Below are 23,757 nucleotides of genomic sequence, written 5' to 3'. Positions count from 1 at the left end.
TCTTACCACTATTTTTCTACTGTTTTTTTTGCTTCTTATGTGAATTTCATTTCTGTTCTTATTTTATAATTCTCCATTTCCTTTCTCAGTTCTACTAAATTATTTTTAAGTTCTTTCTATTGTCTTATCTTCTGTTTGTTTTTTGTTTTTTGTGGTGCTGGGGATCGAACCTAGGGCTCACTAACAGTAGGCAAGTGCTGTGTCATTGAGTTACTTCCCCAGTCCCTTATCTCCTGTTTGATTCCTAACATTCTTTCTGCTTTGGGTTCAGAAAACCACATTATTTCATCTAATGTCTTTGGTTTCCTGGAAATGCTTGATATACTTTCATATCAACTCTTGGCCTGGGTAAGACTCCAATCAAGCCTGTCTAGAAGTCACTGGTTCTCAGAAGTTGCTGGTGTCCAGATAGGTGTTTAGTGATTCAGAATTCTCTTCCATTCATTATGGAAACTTTAAACCCTTAGTCTGCAAACTGCTAGTCTTTAGTTGGCAATGATTCCTAGTGGGCTTTCAAGCTCCGTCCTGCCTACTCACCATTCTGTTTATAATCAGACTCACCAGTGGTTCAGCAGCCCTTTCCCTGACCTCCACCTTCCTTGCCCCATTGAGGAGATGGCACTGACTTCTGAAGGCTTTGAATGTTCAGAAAAGCTGGCAAAACATAATGTCCCTCTCAGTTTCTTCCCTCAGTTAGGTCTAATTTTACCATGCTGCCAAATCTTCTGTACCAATTGTGGTTTGTTACTGCAACTGTTTCCTATTGTCAGAAAAGAATGGGCTTTCATTTGTGCATTTTATTCTTACAGATTTCAGTCTGTTTGAAAGCAGGGAATAAGGCAGATTTATCATCTTCAATTTCGACATTTTTAGCAGCAATTCTTTATGTACTTTATGATAGCTTCCCCCAAGATTTTTAGGTTTATCTGGCTAAATTCATTTAGTTATTATAATAGGACATTTTGAACCTTATTGAATGATTTTTAAATCCTCTTACATGATAAAGGTGTTTCTGAATGTGACAGAAGACCAGATGTTTCAAATTTAATTATTAAATCCTTGGTTTGTGGTCCTGTGCTTTGGTGATGCTACTGTTTCACTCTTCACTTTTATTGGCTTCATGATATTATACTGTAATGTTTGAAAAAAAATAGGTCAAATGCCTGATTTTTGTCACTTCTTTACTAGGACTTTAACTTTCTTGATCATACATGATAATTCATATTAAAGAAAAATATTAATAATCAATGTAATTGTTTAACATAAGGTCTAGTCCATACCTTAATAAGTCAGAACATCTATGTTACTATCTTTTTAGTGTTATATTTATATACAATGTTGCTAATGGGATGTAAGCACCTGACAAATAATCTGCACATTTTTAAGCTTATTTGCTTAATTCAAACAACTGGATGGGAATATTAGGCTCTGTGCAATGGTTCCTACTATCCTAATTACTTTTAATTGAGTAGTCAACATTAAATTAAATGTCTACAGCATGCTAACCCAGGGACAGCAGGAGACAACTCAAGTTGCCTTGGAGGCTCATTCCATTACTCGACAGGAGCCACGTAACCAATATAACTGTAATACCCCAGGGAAAAAATATCAGAAAATCACTGGAATAAATATAATCAAAAAAGAATAAAACAGGGCCTGCACTGAAAATGCCCATGAAACAGAATCAGAGGTATAAGTGTGCATGTGCACACACATACATACATACATACACACACACACACACACACACACACATTCAAGGAGTTGTGGGAATCTGGAGAATGAAGGCAGGAGAAGCAGCCATTAGCAAGGCCAGGGTAGTGGAATGATGACACCACAATGGAGAAAGAGTAAAGTACTGTCCTGCTGAAATTAAGCGCAACTGTATGAATACAAAGAAGGCAAATATCCGAAAAGGAGCCAGTAGAACAAGGGTATTATAAGAAAGAGTTTGGTCTTAAATGAATCCATTGGTTTTTATTTACTCATTTATTTGAACTACATCCTCTTCCAAAAAGGCTTTCCTCCATATTTCACAATTCATACACAGCAAAATCACTAAGGCAAGAATGGGTAAAGGAAAAACAATGAGGGTGAGAAGAAAATATAAAGCTACTGGGAAAGGTTGGTAAACACCATGCATGCCACACAATGCACTTCAGCTTCCCAACAGCCAGAGTAAACAGGAAAATGTGATCTGTTTCCAGGGGACATGAGAGAAACAATCCAGCTGCTCACCAGAAGCATATGGGTTGAGACTTCAGTGAAATTTATCTTATGTTTTTAATCAAGAGAACAGACTGTGTGATAAAGTAGATGATACTTTCAATGTCATTTCTACAATAAATATGATATAAAATTCTGAGTAATGATACTATAATTTCTTCAGTTTGGTCCAAATCATAACTTCATAAATATTTCAGTAAAAGCAATTATGCAAATGATCCAGATATGCCACTCCCAGATGGTCTGGTTTATCCAAGAGCAAAATTGAGAATGTCCAGAGAACATTATATCCTTTAGATAATCCTCAATGAATATTTTTTTCACAGCAAATAAATCATAAATGAGGTATTCTTTCATAATATAGTCATTATGTACCCAAAGATAATTTGCCAAATAATTTTCACCTAAGAAACACAGCCAATTAATTATGTTTTCTAAGCTAGGCCACTCATGATTAAACACTTTCTACTTACCTTATTTCCTGCTGGTTCCTGTTTTTTTCCTCTGGAGAGAGTTACCCCATTTTATAAGACGTGCAAGAAAATTATTCTTAGGTATAGCTCTCTAGGTCATTGTTTAGAACAGAATTTGTTTATAGGGTAATTCTGAAAATGCTATAAACTTGGAGAGATTACAAGTGTGCTTTGTTCTATTAACACACCAAAATAAGTATCTAAATTTAAAATCCCAATACTCCAGTCTTTATGTAAATTTGTTTTCTTTGATCATAGAAACAGTCCTATTGACCCAACAAAGCAGTGTCTTGTCATGGAGAGTTGCTCATGTACTAGCCTTTTGAAGGGCAAATTTAAATGCACTGAAGCAGTTTAGGGTCTTTAACATGAGAAAAATAGAAACGCGGAGAACCCCACAGAAAGAGATCAAAAGCCTAGGGGTTGCTCACACTTGGTTGTGTAGGTGTATATTCCAGGAGTTAGTTTTAAACAGTATGTTTTAAGTAATCACGGTCTTGACACATAGACACGTGTGGTTAATGATAATAAAACGTTACCTCAAATCAACAGCTTTCCCGGTCTTGTTGGTGCACATAACCTCCCTGGTCTGATATCCAATCTGGATGTCCCAATATTTATTCTCTTGTCGGTTCTGTCTGTTCCGATTTCTCTTTTTCTTGATAAGTTCCCGGGCCTCAGGATCCTTTACTCCTTTGCCTCGGTCCTTTTCCCGATCTTTATTCTTTCCACGTCTCCTTGCCTGTCTCACTTGTCTGGAGTGCGGCATGGAGCACGCGCTCCAGGGCCCCACCTGCAAGCTGTACATGCTCTCCTCCACCTCGCAAGGGCTGGACTGGCACACCTGGAATTCGGTCAGGTTTGGACAGCCAGAACCTCCAAACTGTGGGGGCGCCACAACATGCCGTGTCCGATGCTGGAGTCCGCTGCCACAGGTCTTGGAGCACTCGGACCACGGGGAGAACTCAGACACGATGCAATCTTGCTGACAAGGAATGAGGCAAGCCTGTTCCAGGAGAGGTTTGGGCTCAAAGTACTCACAGATGATGTCCTCAGCAGGCAGGTCTTTGTCTTTCTGGATGCACGTTATCTCTCTCACCTGAATGCCTTCTTCTCCCTTGATACACTCCAGGGGTTTTTCTAGGCTTTTGGAAATCACGGGCTGACACTGATTCCAGGGTCCCAGCCTCCAGTCGTACAACTCTTTGTGCCAGTCACAAACTTTGAAACAGTTTTGCTGGTTACTGGGTCTTCCAGCCTGCTTACAGTTGCTATGCAACGTCGTCCAGCCCTCCACATGAGCACACCACACAGCCCTGGTTTGGATGCCTCCTGGACCACACTCATCGCCCATGCATCTGCCCCATGGACCTACAAAACAAAGCAGGAGTTAACAGTGCCACTAAAAGAAAACCACACGTCACTTCATGCTCCAGACAGACTCCTCAAGACCTAGTACATTAACTTCCCTGAAGTGCAATAAAGTAGGTCTCTGTAGAAACCTGTCGGAAAGCAATGATCTTTACCAAGTATTTTTACAAAAGGGAACTGTGTCACAGTGCCTATATAAGGTAACTGCTGGGGCAATTTCACTTTGGATCCTTTTGGGATTACTGAAAGTTTGCTTTTACTCATTTCCTTCACTTTAGGTAGTTAAAAATTGTGGCTCATAAAGGACATCAGAAATTAGTCACAGTGAAAACCCATGACTCCCGCTTCACAACCATCAAATCCATTCTAGTAACTGACAAAAAAAATGGCCCCTAGTGAAAGACTGTTTCTCCAACAGACTTTACTTTTCTTGGGCAATTAACAGCTTTGTAGAACCTACTCTCTTCCACCTCATGTTTTACTGTTATGGTTATGACTCTAAGGGTCAAAGAGTTGTGTACTATGCACGCTGACGGAATTTAAAGTGTTGCCTTTCTGGTCACCAAAGATGAGAAGTGAAAAAAATCTTCATTTAATCACATTCAGGGTTTAAATTTACCAAAAAAATAAATAAATTTTTCTCACTTCTCCAGTGAAGTATAGACATGAGTAAGGGAATTTAAATTTAACTGAAAGAACTTTTCTGAATATTTTGTTAAGGGGTTATTTGGGGTTTTATGTATTCATTTTCTAAATATGAACTATTTGGTTTTTTAGTTATTTTAGGAAATACTGAAGTGCATAGCTTTAGTATGACATATTCGATTTGTACCTTAGAATCCTTCTCAGAAGAGAGAGCTTATATGTTCTATATTTTTTCTTTTTCTCAGGTAAATACTAAAATTCTCAAAGCTTTAGCAAATTCTAATTTATGAAATTGAGAGCTACATTTTAAATATGTAAAGATCATATAATGCATGATTTTCAAAATTTGTTCCATGAATTTGAGAAATTCTTTGATGACCCTCAACTGTTTTCAACAGGTTTTAGGAAGGTAATGGGCAGGTGAGGGTTTTAGTGTCTTCCCTCCACACATACACACTGCTACTTCTTTGCTCATTATTACTTCTATAAGAAAAGCTCTATTTTATTATTTATTTTTATTCATGTGGAGAAAATGTATTAGACTACGTCTGCAAGATGCTTCTGCCGCTAAAAAGTGAAAACCATTAAACTAGACTAAACATTCAACTGATGAGAATAACAGGAGACAGGAAGGGAAAGTGATTTGCCAAGTTCACATGTTGAATGAATAACACAACCATTCTAAAATTTTAGAACCAGTTCTTCTGACTTTTAGTCACATGACATAGCCTGGATTTTAGAGATTAAGGTTCAGATAGCTTCTCCAGGATCAAAAAATTGTTAGCCTACACAGAATGAAATACGAAGAATATGCTTGCCAAATTTAATTGAAACATTTAATTTTGTTTTCCAAGAAAGATATTTAAAATTTGATTTTATCTTCCTTACAAATAGCATAATCAAGTTATAAGTGGAAAAGACACTTATTGTAAATACTGTAACTAACATTGTAATGATCACTTCTGCATTGAAAATAAGTATGCTATACATTATTTGAAATATCCATATTGTTTCTTTATGAAGTTCATATGCAAAGAGCTATCAAGGACTTACAGCATGTAAGGAAACAGTCTTTCTGGAGTATTAAATTCAAGATTTTAAAACTTAAAAACCCAGTGGGTTTGTTACATCTGTCAATATAAATACTAGATGATGTTTTAATCCTACTTTTAACTTCTCAAAGAAAAAAAAATAGCCGAGAAAGCATTTGACAAAATACAACACACCTTCATGCTCAAAACACTAGAAAAAAATAGGGATAGTAGGAACACACCTCAACATTGTAAAGGCTATTTATGCTAAGCCCACGGCCAACATCATTCTTAATGCAGAAAAACTGAATGCATTCCCTCTAAAAACTGGAACAAGACAGGGATGTCCTCTCTCACCACTTCTATTCAACATTGTCCTTGAAGTACTAGCCAGAGCAATTAGACAAACCAAAGAAATTAAGAGAATATGAATAGGAAAAGAAGAACTCAAGCTGTCACTATTTGCTGATGACATGATTCTATATTTAGAGGATCCAAAAAACACTACCAGAAAACTTCTAGACCTCATAAATGAATTCAATAAAATAGCAGGATATAAAGTCAACATGCATAAATCTAAAACATTTTTATTCATAAGCAATGAAACATCTGAAAGGGAATTGAGGAAAACAACTCTGTTCACAATAGCTTCAAAAAAAAAAAAACAACTTGGGAATCAATCTAACCAAAGAGGTGAAAGATCTCTACAATGAAAACTACAGAAAATTAAAGAAAGAAATTGAATAAGACCTTAGAAGATGGAAAGATCTCCCAGGTTCTTGGATAAGCAGAATTAATATTATCAAAATGGCCATACTTCCAAAGGTGCTATACAGATTTAATGCAATTCCAATTAAAACTCCAATGACATTTCTCATAGAAATAGAAAAAAATAATAATGAGATTCATCTGGAAGAACAAAAACCCAAAATAGCTAAAGCAATCTTGGGCAGGAAAAGTGATGCAGGAGGTATCACAATATCAGACCTTAAACTCTACTACAGGGCAATAGTAAGAAAAACGGCATGGTATTGGCACCAAAATAGACAGGTAGACCAATGGTACAGGATAGAAGACACAGGGACATATCCACATGAGTACAATTATCTCATACTAGATAAAGGTGCCAAAAACATATAGTGGAGAAAATAAAGCCTCTTCAACAAATGGTGCTGGCAAAACTGGAAATCCATATGCAGTAAAATGAAATTAAACCCCTATCTTTCACCCTGTACAAAACTCAACTCAAAATGGATCAAGGATCTAGGAATTAGACCTGTGAGACCCTTCACCAAATAGAAGAAAAAGTAGGCCTGAATCTCCATCATGTTGGCTTAGGACCAGACTTCCTTAACAAGACCCCCATAGCACAAGAAATAAAAGCAAGAATCAATAAATGGGATGGATTCAAAAAAAAGCTCTTAATCAGCAAAGGAAACAATCAATAATGTCCAAAGAGAGCCTACAGAGTGGGAGAAAATCTTTTACACACACACCTCAGACAGAGCACTAATCTCCAAAGTTTATAAATGGGATAAGGAACTGGGCAGACACTTCACAGAAGAAGATATACAGGTGATCAACAAATATATGAAAAAGTGCTCATCAGCCATAGTAATTAGAGAAATGCAAATTAAAACCACCCTAAGATTACATCTAACTCCAATTAGAATGGCTATTATCAAGAACACAAGCAATAATAAATGTTGGCATGGACGTGGGGAAAAAGTCACACTCATACATTGCTGGTGGAATTGCAAATTGGTGCAGTCACTCTGGAAAGCAGTATGGAGATTCCTCAGAAAACTTGGAGTAGACCCACCATTTGACCCAGCTATACCACTCCTCTGTTTATAACCAAAGGACTTAAAATCAGCATATTACAGTGATACAGTCACATCAATGTTCATAGCAGCTCAATTCACAATAGCTAGATTGTGGAACCAACTGAGATGTCCTTCAATTAATGAATGCATAAAGAAACTGTGGTATGTATACATAATGGAATATTACTCAGCCATAAAGAAGAATAAAATTATGGCATTTGCTGGTAAATGGATGAAGTTGGAAAATATCATGCTAAGCGAAATAGGCCAAGCCCAAAAAACCAAAGACCTAATGTGTTCTCTGATAAGTGGATGACAATATATAATGAGGGCAGGGTGGTGGGGAGGAAGAGAAGAATGAAGGAACTCTGGATGGTGTAGAGGAAAATGGGGTGGGAGGGGGTGGGGGATGGAAGGACAGTAGAATGAAACAGTATTACCCTGTGTGTATGTATGACTACATGAATGGTGTGAATCTATATTGTGTACAACCATAGAAATGAAAAGTTGTACCCCATTTGTATACAATGAATCAAAATGCAGTCTGTTAAAATAAAAAAAATTAATAAAAAATAAGAAAGCAATAGTAAATGAGAGGAAACTTCTCTTTATAAAAGTACTTCAGAGTCTGGGTATGAAGCTCTGAGGTAGAACATTTACCAAGCATGCTCAAGACCCTGGATTCAATTCCTAGCATTGAAAAATAAATAAAAAAAGTTTAACTAATCAATGAAAGGTTATAGAATTAAAGGTATCATTTTGCAGACTCCAATTAATTAATAGCAATAAGCATCATCACCTGAAAAACCACAGAGACAATTAGAGTCATATGACTTTTGTTTTTTTCATATTCTTCTTAATTGTCTTGCAAAATTGATCAGTTCTGAGTCTGATCCAGCCTACAGAACCAGCTACCAATTTGCAGGAAATACAGGGGACACACAGAACAATTAGATCTGGATCATGCTCACAAGTACAAGGTCAGTCTAGGTAACATAAAGAAACTTTGTCTAGCTGTGTGTGGTGGTACATGCTTATAACCCTAGCAAGTTCAGAGATTGAGGTAGAAGACCAGCCTCAGCAACTTAGTGAAGACCTAAGCAACCTAGCAAGATGCTATTTCAAAATAAAAATAAAACAAAGGGCTGGGGGCTGTGGCTCAGTGGTTAAGATTCCATGGGTTCAATCCCCAGTCACCCTGCCCCACCAAAAAGAAAAAAAAAAAAAAAAAAAAATGGAAAGAGTGATCCTTGATTTAAAAAAAAAAAAAAAAAAAAAAGAAAGAAAGAAAAAAAATATTCACAAATCTGGTGATACTTTCTTGGAGACTGACCAAATATTCAATTTGGGAATCACAAAACCTAAGACATTTTTCTAAAGAAGAGCAGAAGTATGTGTAAAATTATAGAATTAATTCTGCACATCTTGACATTTATTTTCTTTCTCCATTTTACCTAAATAAAAAAAATAGTAATCCATATTTTTCACGTTGAAGGCAGATATAGACCTATATTTATATTAGACTCTCAATCTAAGAGTAAACTACATGCTATTAAGTTTGAGATTCAGAAGATAAGTGTCTTGAACATACTCAGAGTCTAAATCACCAATAGAATTCAGGAGAATTACTTGATATATTAAAGTTTTCCATCCTAGACATTAATTATGAAATTATACTGATTAATCAGATTGGAGTTATTAGTAGTTACTGTCATCCTTGAAATAAAAACAAAATATTTTATATAAAATGTGTAAAACTGGCACTTAAAAACACTTAATTTACATGTTTACATAGGCTAACCTAATATTGATGTGCCTTAACTAATTAATGAAAATTAATATTTTATTACAGAAATATAATTGTGAATTGAGTTCATGTGTGTGTGTATTGCTCTTTAAGGAAAACATATACCTCAAATGTCTGTTTTTCCTTCAAAAATACTATGAAACGGAACTATATAACACTAATTCTTAAATTTGAAAATTACCCTAGACAAGATATGAAATGATTAAAGTATTATATTTGTAAATCAAATTTTATCAAAACTCCAGGCTGTAATTTACTTCTAAAATAAATGTGAAATTGGTTACCTTGAAAATGATTGCTGATTCATGGACCCTAAATATGGGAAAAAGCTCTTGTTACACACTCTCAGAGCACCCTGTGTATTTCACACATTGTGCTTATCATAATTTCAATGAGTCTGTGGACAATTGCCAACTATTCAGGCCTTTGTCTTGTACAGAACATGTACATAGAACAGGTTCAATAATATGTGCTGAATAAATGAATAAAATCAGAAACAAAATCAAGAAAATAATTCCAGTTAATTTATGGTTCAACAGATAGATTCTTATTTACTTGAAGATAAAGGCAAAACATGCTTTTCTCTTAAGCCAGTCCAAAGTACCTCTGCTTATCCAAGACTTTGGTTTTAATGACTTAATACATAAGAAGGTGCTGATAAAATATTTTATTAATTTAAAAAACAGGTATATATTAAATTATAATCAGAACCTACACTATAATTTCTAGAACTTTAATTTTCCATGTTAATGTTTTAAAATATTGCATATATCAAATTTTATATATATCATATATATATAATTATATGTACATAATATACATCATTTTGGGGGTAACTAAATATACAAAGGATTTTGATATTGCTTTGAGGGATAATTTTAGATTATCATAGGTATAAATTCTATTTTTCCTAACTACATATTCTTTGCCTTCTGAAGTACTTATAAAGAACCTTTTCAAAAATAATTTTCAACTACAATATGAAAAAAAGTATTTTATTTCCACTCAAAATTTGTAAATGCCTTGAAAAATAAAAATAACTCATCAAAAGTTTAATAATAATGGCACCTTATTTAGGAAGCCATAAATTAAATGTTCTTTTTCTACTTTCTAAAGAATAAAAATGTACTTCCTACAGGGTGCAAGGAATATGTTTTTATTCTTTAGTTTAGGGAAACTAAATCTTCCCACTATGTTCACTATGTGAACATTAATTTTTGTATTGGTTTTTTTACAATGCTGACATTACTACAGAGACTGGTTAGTCTATGACAATAGTTTTCTGAAAAGTTAATTTTAAAATTACCAGTTGACATTTAGAAATATTGATGGGAGTTTTCTCAAATGTATAATTCATTCATTAGAAAAGTAAGATAATTCTTACTTTGATGTTCCTCACTAGATACAAGGAATATCACATGTGTGTGTATATCCTTTCACGTTTGTTATATCTATACAAACTTCACACTTTCACTAATAAAATGGAACAATTAGTTACATCTCATGGCTTCATTGTGTCTTTTTGTTTTTCTGGCTTACATTTGGATGAATTTTGACAATTACTTTGTTCAAAAAGAAAGAAGTTAGTTTGCAGATTTTAATATCTGAGGCATTACATGGTTGAGGTCAATACCAGCAGGAAGAAAGTGAGTTCAAGAAAAACTTTTAGACTATCTTACACTGATAATAAGTAAGAATTTCTCAAGTTTACTTAGATAACAAGGAAGAACTTACTTTATGAATACAAATACATTTCAATTCCCATTCCAATAAGATTATCACAGATTCCTATTAAGCGCTGCTCACAGATAATACTGTTGGGTTTATTTTATCCCAAGTATATTTACATTGAGAACCAGAAGATAGCATATCCCAAGGAAACTCCACAGAGATCTGTAAAAACACCTACTGATGCAGGAAGGCACCAGTTTTCAGAAGTGGCAATATAATCATGATTGAACCTAAAAAGAACTTGTCCACCTTGCAGCCTTTAACTGCTGTCTAATCTTTTCATTGCACCTTGGGTACTGCATGTGTGCGCAATTAACCATCTCTTGAAAGATCAGATCTACTACAGAACTCCTGATGAAGGGCTGTCTACTTCTGCTCTCCAAGCAGTCTTGAAATAAGCACACATTGAATAGGAAGAGGGCCACATCTAAAATTGTTCTTGACAATTAAGAATTGTTAACCCAGTTAGCTATCATGTTCCAAGGAGCACAAATGCTTTAAAAAAAAAAAAATTGAAAAGGCAATACTCAAACTATTAGGGAAAACACAAAGTTTGCTAACAAGGATAAGAGTTCTATATTAATATCAAGTGTCTCTGCATAAATGTTGAAATTCAGCCCTACAACCTAACATTACTAAGAGTGAGAGGGAGTGGTAGTGGAAAAATGGTAAGGGGAATTGCTTTTTAACAAGAAGAGTAGAATTTCTACTGATTTGAAACTTGTTTCTTTTATTGTTCATGTTCATGATTATTCAAAGAGAGCTTGGAGTCTAATTGAACAAAAACAAAGGATAGGCAGCTTTCGCCTTAAGGGCTTGGATAATGGCCCTTATGAATGGAAATGTATTCCTGTGTACAGATTTCTAAGATTGTGTTTAGTCAGTATCATGCAAAATGTTTCTAGGATGTGGGTCAATAAATATGTGTAGAACACTTAGCTTGACAGATTTTATGTAAATCTAGAGAGAAACATTGGATGTCTTATTCAACTAAAAGGGAGCTAAAGCAACTGTTTATGTACCCCAAATATTTATGTAAGTGATAGACTAACAACACAAATATTTTCACATGGAATCAATGTAAAATTATGCACAATTGTGACAAAAACGTTAAATGAATGCTATTTGGCTTAGTTTCCATGGGTTACTACTTTAAATATGATTCTTCAATAACTTCTCACAAACGTTGATAAAATAATGAAATTATTGTTATTCTTGCTAGAAAGGATTGTATAACATGACTATTCTCTTCATGTCATTCAAAACTCTCTCTTTATTTCAGTATACAAAGGACAGCCTTTTAAATTTAAAATTAGTATTTCCCCCACCATATTCAGTGCTGACTTCTTCTAAGACTGTTTTTTATATGTCAAGGGCATGAGAACAATAAAAGGTTGAGTCTATAAAAGGCCACATTATTGACAGGTGGCCAGCAACTGTTCCAATGAGCCTTATAAAAGATAAACACTATAAAAGAAGCACGAGAAAATTATGCAAACTACTTTCTGTCCTTGTTTGCTATAAAACTCTCAAATGAGCCAGTTTCTTGTTTGACTAAATATGTTTGCATCCTTCAAATAAGATAATGTGTTTTCTCTTTCTGGATTTGATTGTGGAACAGCATGTCCTACTTTACCAGCAGGATCAAGGAGAACACAAACAGCTTAGTAATATACTAAATTATTTCTTGCATGCCATTCAATCATGTTTTAAAATTCACATTTAACAAAAAGAAAATAAAATTCTATTTGTTTTCATCTAAGGAAATCAGTGTAAAAAATTGGAATGCTGCTAAATAATAGTAAACATTAAAAAAAAAAACCTCACAAATCTCATATCTAGAAGTCAATGGTCATCATATTTTGCTTTCATTCTACCAGGCAATTAAAAAAGTGCATCTAAATAAAATTGGGATTGTGTTAAAATTTTTTAAAATAGGATTTCACCATATTTTGATACACAAAGATTTGACCCACTAGATAGTTACTTAATTTCCTTTGCTCTTCATATTTTCATAGTTAGGTCTACACTAGGGGTGCATAGTAGTTTGTTCTACCAATTTATTTATGTTTTATTTAATTGGTGTTTCTTCGTGGATATTTAGCACTTTCTTAATGGTTTCCAATATTATGAAGAAAGTTACAATGAACTTCTCCTGTTGGATACTGGTCAGATAACTTGGCCAAATGCTTTGCAAAATTTTCAAGCTTTTGATACACATAGTACTATAAAAATAATGTAAAAGTTCACTGAAATATACTCTTCTACCAGTAATTTATGAATATATTCTCTTTCTATCCTGCCCTCTTGATATCTGCAAACTGTTAACTGCTCCAAATCTGGGGTCCTATCTGGGGTCCTGTGGGCTATCTCCTTGGCCAGTGAATCCTTTGACTATTTTGATTCAAAAGACAGTCTTTATTTCTTTAATTTCAATATTCTTGTGAACTGTAGTTTAGAAAGACCTCAAACTGTAGAATTGATAATATCCTTTTCATTTTTTTCATCACTGAAATGTAATTTTGCTGTTATGTACTCTTTTGATCTTTTGAAAGGACTTTTCTGTGAGCAAAAACAAACATGTGGGCTTTAATTGTCTGTTTTGAAATTACCCCATAAATTGGTAATCCAAATGTCTAGAAAGCTATGCCACTCAAAATTATACTATTTAACTGTGCATGTGTACTTTGCCTAGTAGACACTTTTGTATTTCATGCACAAGCACAGAAACAAAAATTTGTACCCCATTTGTGTACAATTAAAATGAAGTCTGTAAAAATGAAAAAAAAATAATTAAAAAATTAAAAAAATAGACAGATGCATTAAAAAAAGATTTGTAAACACATAAATGCAAAATAAATTTTGAATACTTACTGACTTAAAATAGGTTAAACTTTATTTTTAAAGAAAAGCAAAAGAAGAGCTCATGGCTTCTTTGCCTTGAGTTTTAATTTAATTTAATTTAATTTTAATTTAAAATAAAACTCTCAGATGACAAATCAGTTTGGTGCATAAGAAGAGATCACTGTGGAAGTCAAGTTGAGCTTTCATCTTCAATAAGTAATTAAACTTTAATAAGAAATTATATCAGTATCAAGTTAAATGTTCAAAATTAGAACAAGTTTTTCAAATCTGATGAGAAATGAATGAGAAATCAGTGACTAGGATAACTGATTTCATAATTGCTAAATTCAATAATCTATTTTTAGGACCTATCACATTTGATCTTTCCTAAGAAAATTACTTAAACCTCTGTGGGTCCTGGTTTCCACATTTGTAAGATATAATATGAACTGTCATTAACCCCCATCATCTCATAACATATGCTAAGTATCACTATTAGGAATATTTGTGATAAAGTTGTGAAATGCCTTTCTGTCACAACATGGTCATATTTTTATCTGACAATATTATCACGTGTGCGTACATCAGAGATAATTTCTTTAGGGTGAACTCTATTAAAGTGAATAACTGGGTCAAATGATTTGATGATTTTGAACTTTTTAAATACATTCGGCTTTTTAAATACATTGCCTTTTCAAAGAAGCTAGTGAAAATCTACAGCCCATCACTGTATCCTGATAGGCATTAGTTATTATCATAGCTGTTTGTTAATTGGATACATACACAGAATCCCACTGTTGTTTCATTGAATATTTATTACATATGATTTCAAACAGTTCTGTGAATTGTTCTATTACTTTCTATATTTTTCAGATGTCTCATTGACTTTTATGTCAATCTATATTTGATGATATTAACATGTTCTATGATCATTAAAATGTATTTGCTCCTTGGTATTTTATGATATTTTTGTTCATATTTCCTATATCTTTGGTATGCAGGCTTTTCACTACCACAATCTTATATTCCTTCCCTTCCTTCCCTTGTTTTCAACTGAAAATGGATTTTCAAATACAGAGAATTCATAAATATACATTAAAAGTTTCATCTTCTTTATAGATTCATCTGAACAAATATATGTTAGATTTATCAGGAATTTATCTGAGAATATCACAAGGCAACTTTCTGAACATTTTATTTTCTAAATAGTTACATAATTTTACCAAGATTGTACATGTAGTATGATAGAACACTACTTCTTAGCCTAAAAGCATGGCATTAGGAGGTGCCTTAAACACTGTATTGAATTGCTTTGCTAGGTTTTATTTTAAAGCTACATTTTATTTATTATTTATGTAGTTTATAGTGTGTTTTTGTATATATGGTCTCATTTGATATTTTCATCAAGTGATAGATATGAATAACAAAGATTATATTATTCTATCTAGTAGAGTTAATCTTGACAGATTTCAAAAAAAATATAAACCAATCAAACTCTCATATTATATATTTCTATTGTTTCACTGGATGTAGGTAGGTATCCCAAAAAAGAAAAGTTATATTATCTGTATTTGAGCAACTCAAGCAGGTAAATCTTGGATCCGTAATGAAGACTGCCCAACTTTTGAATAAGATCCCATTCAAATAAGGGGATGTCAAAGCCAATTTCTTAAGGAAAAGTATTCTTCAGGATAATAGATGCTAAGTCTGTGTTTTTCTTCCAAACTCATAAACTTATCCAGGGAAAAAAAAAGGAGAATGTTAGAATTTTGACTCCAAAAGAATAAATGTGATACTAATAGTCTCAATAAATATTCAAATTAAAAAGTTCTATTTGAACAGTAGTACTCATCACCATTCTACAAAAAAATCTCTATTATTCCCCACTCCCAATAATTAAGACCAAAATAACAAAAAGAAAGCCTAACTGTTACATGTGACTGGCAGCAGAATATTTACGAAATAAGGATAAATACGTACACTCAATAGAGTTGAAAATATGCTAAATCATTAGTATACGCTGTTTTCAAGAATGAATTTAAGGTTGCACATCAAGTCTAGTGAATAAAACTGCTTATCATTGTTGAAATGGTTTGTCTTAGTATTAATGGTAAAATAGCACTAAGAAATAATTCCCTCACAAATGCAGAATGCACAAAATTTTCTAACCATATCAAACTAGAGATCTTCAGTTATAATTATCTCAAAGTGAGTCACCTTAACGTATTTGCCAATCTGATACGATGCTAAGGGAGTCAAGTCAATGGGATCTTTAGAAATAAAGGAGTCCTTTCATAATCCTCTCTATCCCGGGGAACCATGACAAAAACAGTAAGTGAAATCTTCATATATCCAATCATAGTTTAAAGCATGCTTTTTTTCTTGGATTACTCTAAAAGTAGAATTTGAGACAACAGTCTGTACGAAATTAGCTTACTTTAAAAGTATTTCCATGGAGCAGGGATAAGGCACAAAGGCAATGAAACTGGGAAGGGGGATCAAGGAAAAGCTAATGGAAGCTTACATCATCGATTTGTCCACTACTATAGGTACTTTGTTTTGACTATGTCATACCTTCTGAGAAACTTCATGAAATATATTTCAAAATATTATTAGTTTATAGGATAGAAGAATTAAACATTTCTTCTTTAAATCCTGTTCCTTCCTGCTCAAATTTCCTTGAAGAAATTTACCTGAAGAAAGTTCCTGGTACAGCCTTGCACCACTCAGATAGCCTCATTCTGCTTATTAAGAGTCACGTTCACAATGATGACCAGCTCAGTAACTGCAAATATAGGTTTTCCTCTTGAAGCTAGGTCCTCCAGGTCATTAGAGTTTAAGATTGTCGATATAGAGACCTTATGATCCACTGAAGTGATCATAACTGGATCATAAGAAATGAAGGGGTAAACCTAATTCACCAATGGTTTTAACCCATGCAATTTAACTTTCATGGCAAAGCATCATATTTTGTATATTGGCTCAGTGAATCCTGGAAAACATTTCTCTGATCATACAATTTGTTGTATCTGAATGTAAGTCTTTAATAGGTCATATTACTATTCTAATTAAGACGATTCCTTTCAGAAAATGAGATCTGTAGAAAAACCAATGAGTTCCATTTTCATTGTCCATTATCACATCTCTTTACTATCAGATATATTATTTTGAGTGAAGCAATATGACACAAATATAGGATGCAAATCTTAAAGATCAGCCATTCTGCAAGTCCTGTGATGACAGTGTTGGTGAAAGCATTGTAGTTACATGAGGTAAACCTATATCCAGAGTACTTGTCAATTCTAATTACAATGCATGGCTGTTCCATTTGTGATAGAAAGTGTGTGATATAATCAACTGGCTGGTTGCTGCTTGTAAGTTAGTTGTTAGTGGCAGTAACTAGATCAACCTTAGTGAGAGGAAGATTATACTATTGTGCCCATCCATAATGAACTGGTCAGTTTGAAGCTAGCAGTTGACTGACATCCACATGCCAAATTTTTCTGCCTGCTTAAATACTCTGTTTTGCCTCTGATGCAGATACTCTCTGGTGAGACTAGTGCACTATACAAAGACCTATTCTTTACTCTGATCAGACATCCAATATGATCTTTCTCTAGACTTCTGTGTCTCTAATCAGCTAGCTATTTGCCATTGCTTAGAAGTCCATAATTGTCTGTATTTTAGGCTACTTATCCCTTGATATAGGCTCACAACTTAGTGTCACGGGAAGATTGCCCTTTTATACTTTAAGGTTACAAAAAAATGGGGCTGTTTGTGTTATAGCACTTCACTTATAAGTAGCACCAATATACTACACTGAGCCATTAAGCCTGAATTTTTTTTTTTTTCTTTTTTGATTGGACTTAATAAGTCCCTTAACAAGCCCTGAGTTGAGGGAGAAGACTTTATGTAAAAGAGGTATTTATAGATGCCTTGGGAGTCTGTGAAGCATGTTTATATGATTTACTTATCTTGTGTTCTATCTGGGCCTGATTCCAAATGCTCCACTTTTGCTATATGTTAAATTTTAGCTGCAACTTCCCAACCATTTTATTTAATGGGTTTCATAAAAGCTGTTTCAGGATAGAGAACTACAGTCAAAGAGCTATACAACGTCTACTGGGACCCAGTGGCAAATCAGGATACAGGGTATGTGTGTGTGTATGTCTTTTATACATTTTTTTCTAAGGGAGCAATTCTCTGTTGCAGAAAACATGGTCTTTCTCCCAAACTCAAGATATCTATCCTGCAACTGTCCTATTAGGAGACTCCACCTAGTCATTTAATGTATCAGATATATATCTCATAACAGCAGATCTTCTGGGCCATTATGTCCTGACTGACTGAGAAGCTTGCAGCAGCTTGGGCCTGCTAGAGAGGTATCTCCTCAGATTCATTCAGAACTAATATATATTACATATATATTATATGTATAATATATATATAACATATATATTATATATTACACATATATTATATATAATACTTTTATATATACATATGTGTGTGTGTGTGTTTTAGTTGTAGATGGACACAATGTCTGTTTTATTTACTTTTATGTGGTGCTGAGGATTAGCTCCAGTGCCTCACACATGCTAGGCAAGTGCTCTACCATTGAGCTACAACCCCAGGCCTAAGAACTAACATTCTTTCAATTCAACCATTAAATAGATCATAGCAATATTCCTAAAAGCATCTTTTATGATGCTTTCAGAATGCAAAGAGGTTGTAGTCAGCCTCCATCAGAGCCACAATGGTCCCTTCTATATAGTACTCATGCTTTTATACTTCGCCCACAGTGAATAGAGATGACCTGTATAACCTGTGTTAACTGCTATGATACTGCAGAAATACTGGTGTTAAAGATACGTGGCTTCTGATTTGCCATTTCTTGGTTCATTTACTCTGTAGAAAGCCACCTATGATGTCACCGTGATACTCAAGCAGCATTTTGAAGAGAAGAAACTTAGACATCCTGTCCATAACCATATGAGTGACCCATAATCCCCTTGGAAGCAGATCCTGTAGCACCAGTTAAGCTTTCAGATGACAGCATTCCTGATCAATGTCTTGAACACAACCTCATGGTAGACCCTGAGTCAGAAACAGTCAGCTGAGCTGTTCCTGAATTTCTGGCATAAAGCAACTGTGAGATAATAAATATAACACCTTTGTTGTACGTTGCTAAATTTTGTTATGCAGCAATAGATAATTAATGCTGATTAGAGTACTTGGAAGAAATATGCTGCATTAACCAAAAAATCTAAAATATGGGTTTGGCATATTAGAGTTGAGTTGTGGGTAGAAGTTGGAAAAAAAAAAAAAAAAAACCAGTGAGGATGATGTTAGTGAAAGCTAAAGGAGGTATGGAGAGACAGTTAGAAATGACCTCATGGCCCTAAAGGTAGCTGTCAATAAAGACTAAAGAAGTGGGGAGAACGTTACTGGAAACTTGAGGAATGGGGTTTTTTCTTATATCATGATAGAGAGCTTAGCAATACCTACAGTATCATGGAAAGTAGAAGTTTTACCTAACTAACTGGGCAATCTGGATAAAATTTCCACACAGGGGGCTACCTGGTCTTTCTTAGGATATCTCTCATGCTTGCCACTTCTTGTTCACCAAATCAATCTAGTAAAATGTCATAAATATAAAGAAGCAGTGCAATATTCTGAGCAATTTCAAGAATCAAGGTCCCTGCAACTATATCTTAACAGATGCAGAAGTATTAATCTGGCCCTGAGGTGAACAAGTGAAAATACATTGCAGTAAAAGCAAAAAGTTTTTGATCTTTCTTATTAATGAAAATTGAATAAAAATACTAGATCATTATCTGCATACCAAATGTATTGATTTTGTCTTTTGTAACAGCTGAAATTTGTCTATGTTTATACTAGCTTGCCATCATCTTCCAAGAGCTGTCCAATTTTGTTATTCTCTTTTCAGGGACAAGTAAATTGAACAGGAACATGAGGTGGGCCAATTTCCCTGAATCTTTTCAGTCTTTGGAATTCTTTCAAGGGTATTATGCTAAGAGCTCAATACAAAATGCTTCACTTCCCAGTGAAGTTTCTAAGTGAAGAGATTTAGTAACCCCTAGTAAGTAGGAAGCTACTATATTTCAGTACAGCAGATGATAAAATAAAACATTTATTCACTTGCTCCTATTAACCACTGACCAAGAATGAGCATATGAAAATTTATATTAACTTCCTCACCATTTCAGGTTGTGCATGAATGAGCACTGAGCAGACTTAATGGATATTTACAGAGTATTTCATCCATCATCAAGTGAATATACTTTCTTCTCAGCAGCTCATGGATCCTTCTTCAAAATAGACCATATACTATGCCACAAAGAAGCCATTAGTAAATACAAAAAAATAGAGATCCTACCCTGTATCCTATCAGACCATAATGGAATGCAATTAGAAATGAACGATAAAATAACAAACAAAAACTACTCATATACCTGGAGACTAAATAATATGCTACTGAATGATACAATGATAACAGAAGACATCAGGGAAGAAATAAAAAAAAAAAAAAGCTCTTAGAGGTAAATGAGAACAATGACACAGCATATCAAAATCTCTGGGACACTATGAAAACAGTACTAAGAGGAAAGTTCATTGCATTGAGCTCATACATTAAAAAAATAAGAAGTCAACAACCAAATGACTTAACATTACATCTCAAAGCCCTAGAAAGAGAAGAACAGATCAACACCAAAAATATAGAAGACAGGAAATAATTAAAATCAGAGCTGAAATCAATGAAATTGAAACAAGAGAAACAATTCAAAAAATTGACAAAACAAAAAGTTGGTTCTTTGAAAAAGTAAACAAAATTGATAAACCCCTAGCCACACTAATGAAGAGAATGAGAGAGAAAACTCAAATTACTAGAATTCATGATGAAAAAGTAAAGATCATGACAGACACCATTGAAATACATAACATAATTAGAAGCTACTTTGAAAATCTATACTCCAACAAAATAGAAAATATCGACGACATTGACAAATTTTTAGAGAGATATGATCCTCCCAAACTGAATCAGGAAGAAGTACACAATCTAAACAGATCAAATTCAAGCACCGAAATATAAGAAACCATCAGAAGTTTACCGATCAAGAAAAGCCCAGGACCAGATGGAATCTCAGCTGAATTCTACAAGATTGTTAAAGAAGAACTGATACCAATACTTCTCGAAGTATTCCAGAAAATATAAAAGGAGGGAACCCTTCCAAATTCATTCTATGATGCTAGTATCACTCTGATACCAAAACCAGACAAAGACACATCAAGGAAAGAAAACATCAGACCAAGATCCCTGATGAACATAGATGCAAAAATCCTTAACAAAATACTGGCAAATCACATATAAAAGTATATTAAAATAATAGTGCGCCACGATCAAGTGGGGTTTATACCAGGGATGCAAGCTTGGTTCAACATCAGGAAATCAATAAATGTAATTCACCATATCAATAGACTTAAAGTTAAGAATCACCTGATTATTTCAATAGATGCTGAGAAAGCATTTGATAAAATACATCACCCCTTCATGCTTAAAACACTAGAAAAAACAGGAATAGCAGGAACATACCTCAACATTGTAAAGGCTATCTATGCTAAACCCATGACCAACATCATTCTTAATGGAGAAAAACTGAATACATTCCCTTTAAAAACTGGAACAAGACAGGGATGCCCTCTTTCACCACTTCTATTCAACATTGTCCTTGAAACACTTGCCAGAGCAATTAGACCAAAGAAATTAAAGGGGTACAAATAGGAAAAGAAGAACTAAAGCTGTCACTATTTGCTGATGACATGATCCTATATTTACAAGATCCAAAAAACTCCACTAGAACTAAAAAAACTCTTCTAGAACTAATAAATGAATTCAGCAAAGTGGCAGGATACAAAATCAATACGTGTAAATCTAATGTATTTCTATCATAAGTGATGAATCCTCTGAAAGAGAAATTAGGAAAACCACTCCATTCACAGTAGTCACAAAAAAATAAAATAAAATACTTGGGAATTAACCTAACAAAAGAGGTGAAAGACCTCTACAATGAAAACTACGGACCATTAAAGAAAGATATTGAATAAGACCTTCAAAGATGGAAAGATCTCCCATGTTCTTGGACAGGCAGAATTAACATTGTCAAAATGGCCATACTACCAAAGGTGCTGTACAAATTCAATGCAATTCCAATTAAAATTCAAATGAAATCCTCATTGAAATAGAGAAAGCAATCATGAACTTCATCTGGAAGAACAATAGACCTCGAATGGCCAAAACAATCCTAAGTAGAAAAAGTGAAACAGGAGGTATGACTATACCAGACATTAAACTATACTCCAGTGCAATAGTAACAAGAATAGCATGATATTGGCACTAAAATTGACAGGCAGACCAGTGGTACAGAATAGAAGACAAAGAGACAAAACCACATATATATAGTCACCTCATGCTAGACAAAGGAGCCAAAAACATACAATGGAGAAAAGACAGCCTGTTCAAAAAATGGTGCTGGCAAAACTGGAAATCCACATGCAGTAAAATGAAATTAAACCTCTATCTCTCACCCTGCACAAAACTCAACTTGAAATGGATCAAAGACATGGGAATTAGACCAAAGACCCTGCACCTAATAGAAAACAAAGTAGGCCCAAATCTTTATCATGTTGGCTTAGGATCAGACTTCCTCAACAAGACTCCCAAAGCACAAGAAATGAAAGCAAGAATTAATAAATGGGATGGATTCAAACTAAAAAGCTTTTTCTCAGCAAAGAAAACTAATGTGAAAAGAGAGCCTACAGAGTGGGAGAAATTCTTTTCCACACACTCTTCAGATAGAGCGCTATTCTCCAAAATTTATACCAAAAATACAAAACTTTACACCAAAAATACAAAGAACCCAATCAATAAATGGGCCAAGGAACTGGACAGACACTTTACAGAAGAAGACACACAGGCAATTAATAAATATATGAAAAAGTGTTCAACATTTCTAGTAATTAGAGAAATGTAAATTAAAACAACTCTAAGATTTCATCTTACTCCAATTAGAATGGCTATTATCAAGATCACAAACAATAATAGATATTGGCGTGGATGTGGGGAAAAAGGCACACTTTTACATTGCCGGTGGAGTTGCAAATTGGTGCAGCCACTCTGGAAAGCAGTGTGGAGAATTCTCAGAAAACTTCGAATGGAGTCACCTTTTGACCCAGTTATTCCACTGTTCAGTTTATACCCAAAGGATTTAAAATCAGCATACTACAGTAACACAGTCTCATCAATGTTTATAGCTGCTCAGTTCACAATAGCTAGATTGTGGAACCAACCTAGATGCCCTTCAACAGATGAATGGACAAAGAAACTGTGGTATATATACACAATGGAATATTATTCAGCCATAAAGAAGAATAATATTATGGCATTTGCAAATAAATGGATGGAATTGGAGAATATCATGCTAAATGAAATAAGCCAATCCCAAAAAACCAAAGGCCTAATGTTTTCCCTGATAAGTGGAGAATGATATATAATGGGATTGGGGGGATGGGGAGGGAGAGAAGAATGAGGAAACTTTAGATAATGTAGAAGGAAATGAGAGGGAGGGGGGTATAAAAGATGGTGGAATGAGACAGCCATCATTACCCTATGTACATGTATGATTACACAAATGCTATGAATCTACATCATGTACAACCATAGAAATGAAATGATGTACCCCATTTGTGTACGATGAATCAAAATGCAATCAGTAAAAAATTAA

At 34.2% G+C, this 23,757-nt stretch overlaps 1 protein-coding gene across 1 annotated transcript in view; it reads right to left on the bottom strand.

The window, feature by feature from the left end:
- The window catches only part of THSD7A (thrombospondin type 1 domain containing 7A), a 398,818-nt gene that overhangs the window by 225,808 nt on the left and 149,253 nt on the right, over positions 1-23,757 (bottom strand). Inside the window, exon 2 of the mRNA XM_079152060.1 lies at positions 3,239-4,070. Coding sequence (XP_079008186.1) covers positions 3,239-4,070 — 832 coding nt within the window. The remainder of the gene's footprint in view (positions 1-3,238; positions 4,071-23,757) is intronic.

This window comes from Sciurus vulgaris, assembly GCF_902686455.1.
Source record: "Sciurus vulgaris genome assembly, chromosome: 8".
NCBI lineage: Eukaryota > Metazoa > Chordata > Mammalia > Rodentia > Sciuridae > Sciurus > Sciurus vulgaris.
This window is presented reverse-complemented; position numbering and strand designations above follow the sequence as displayed.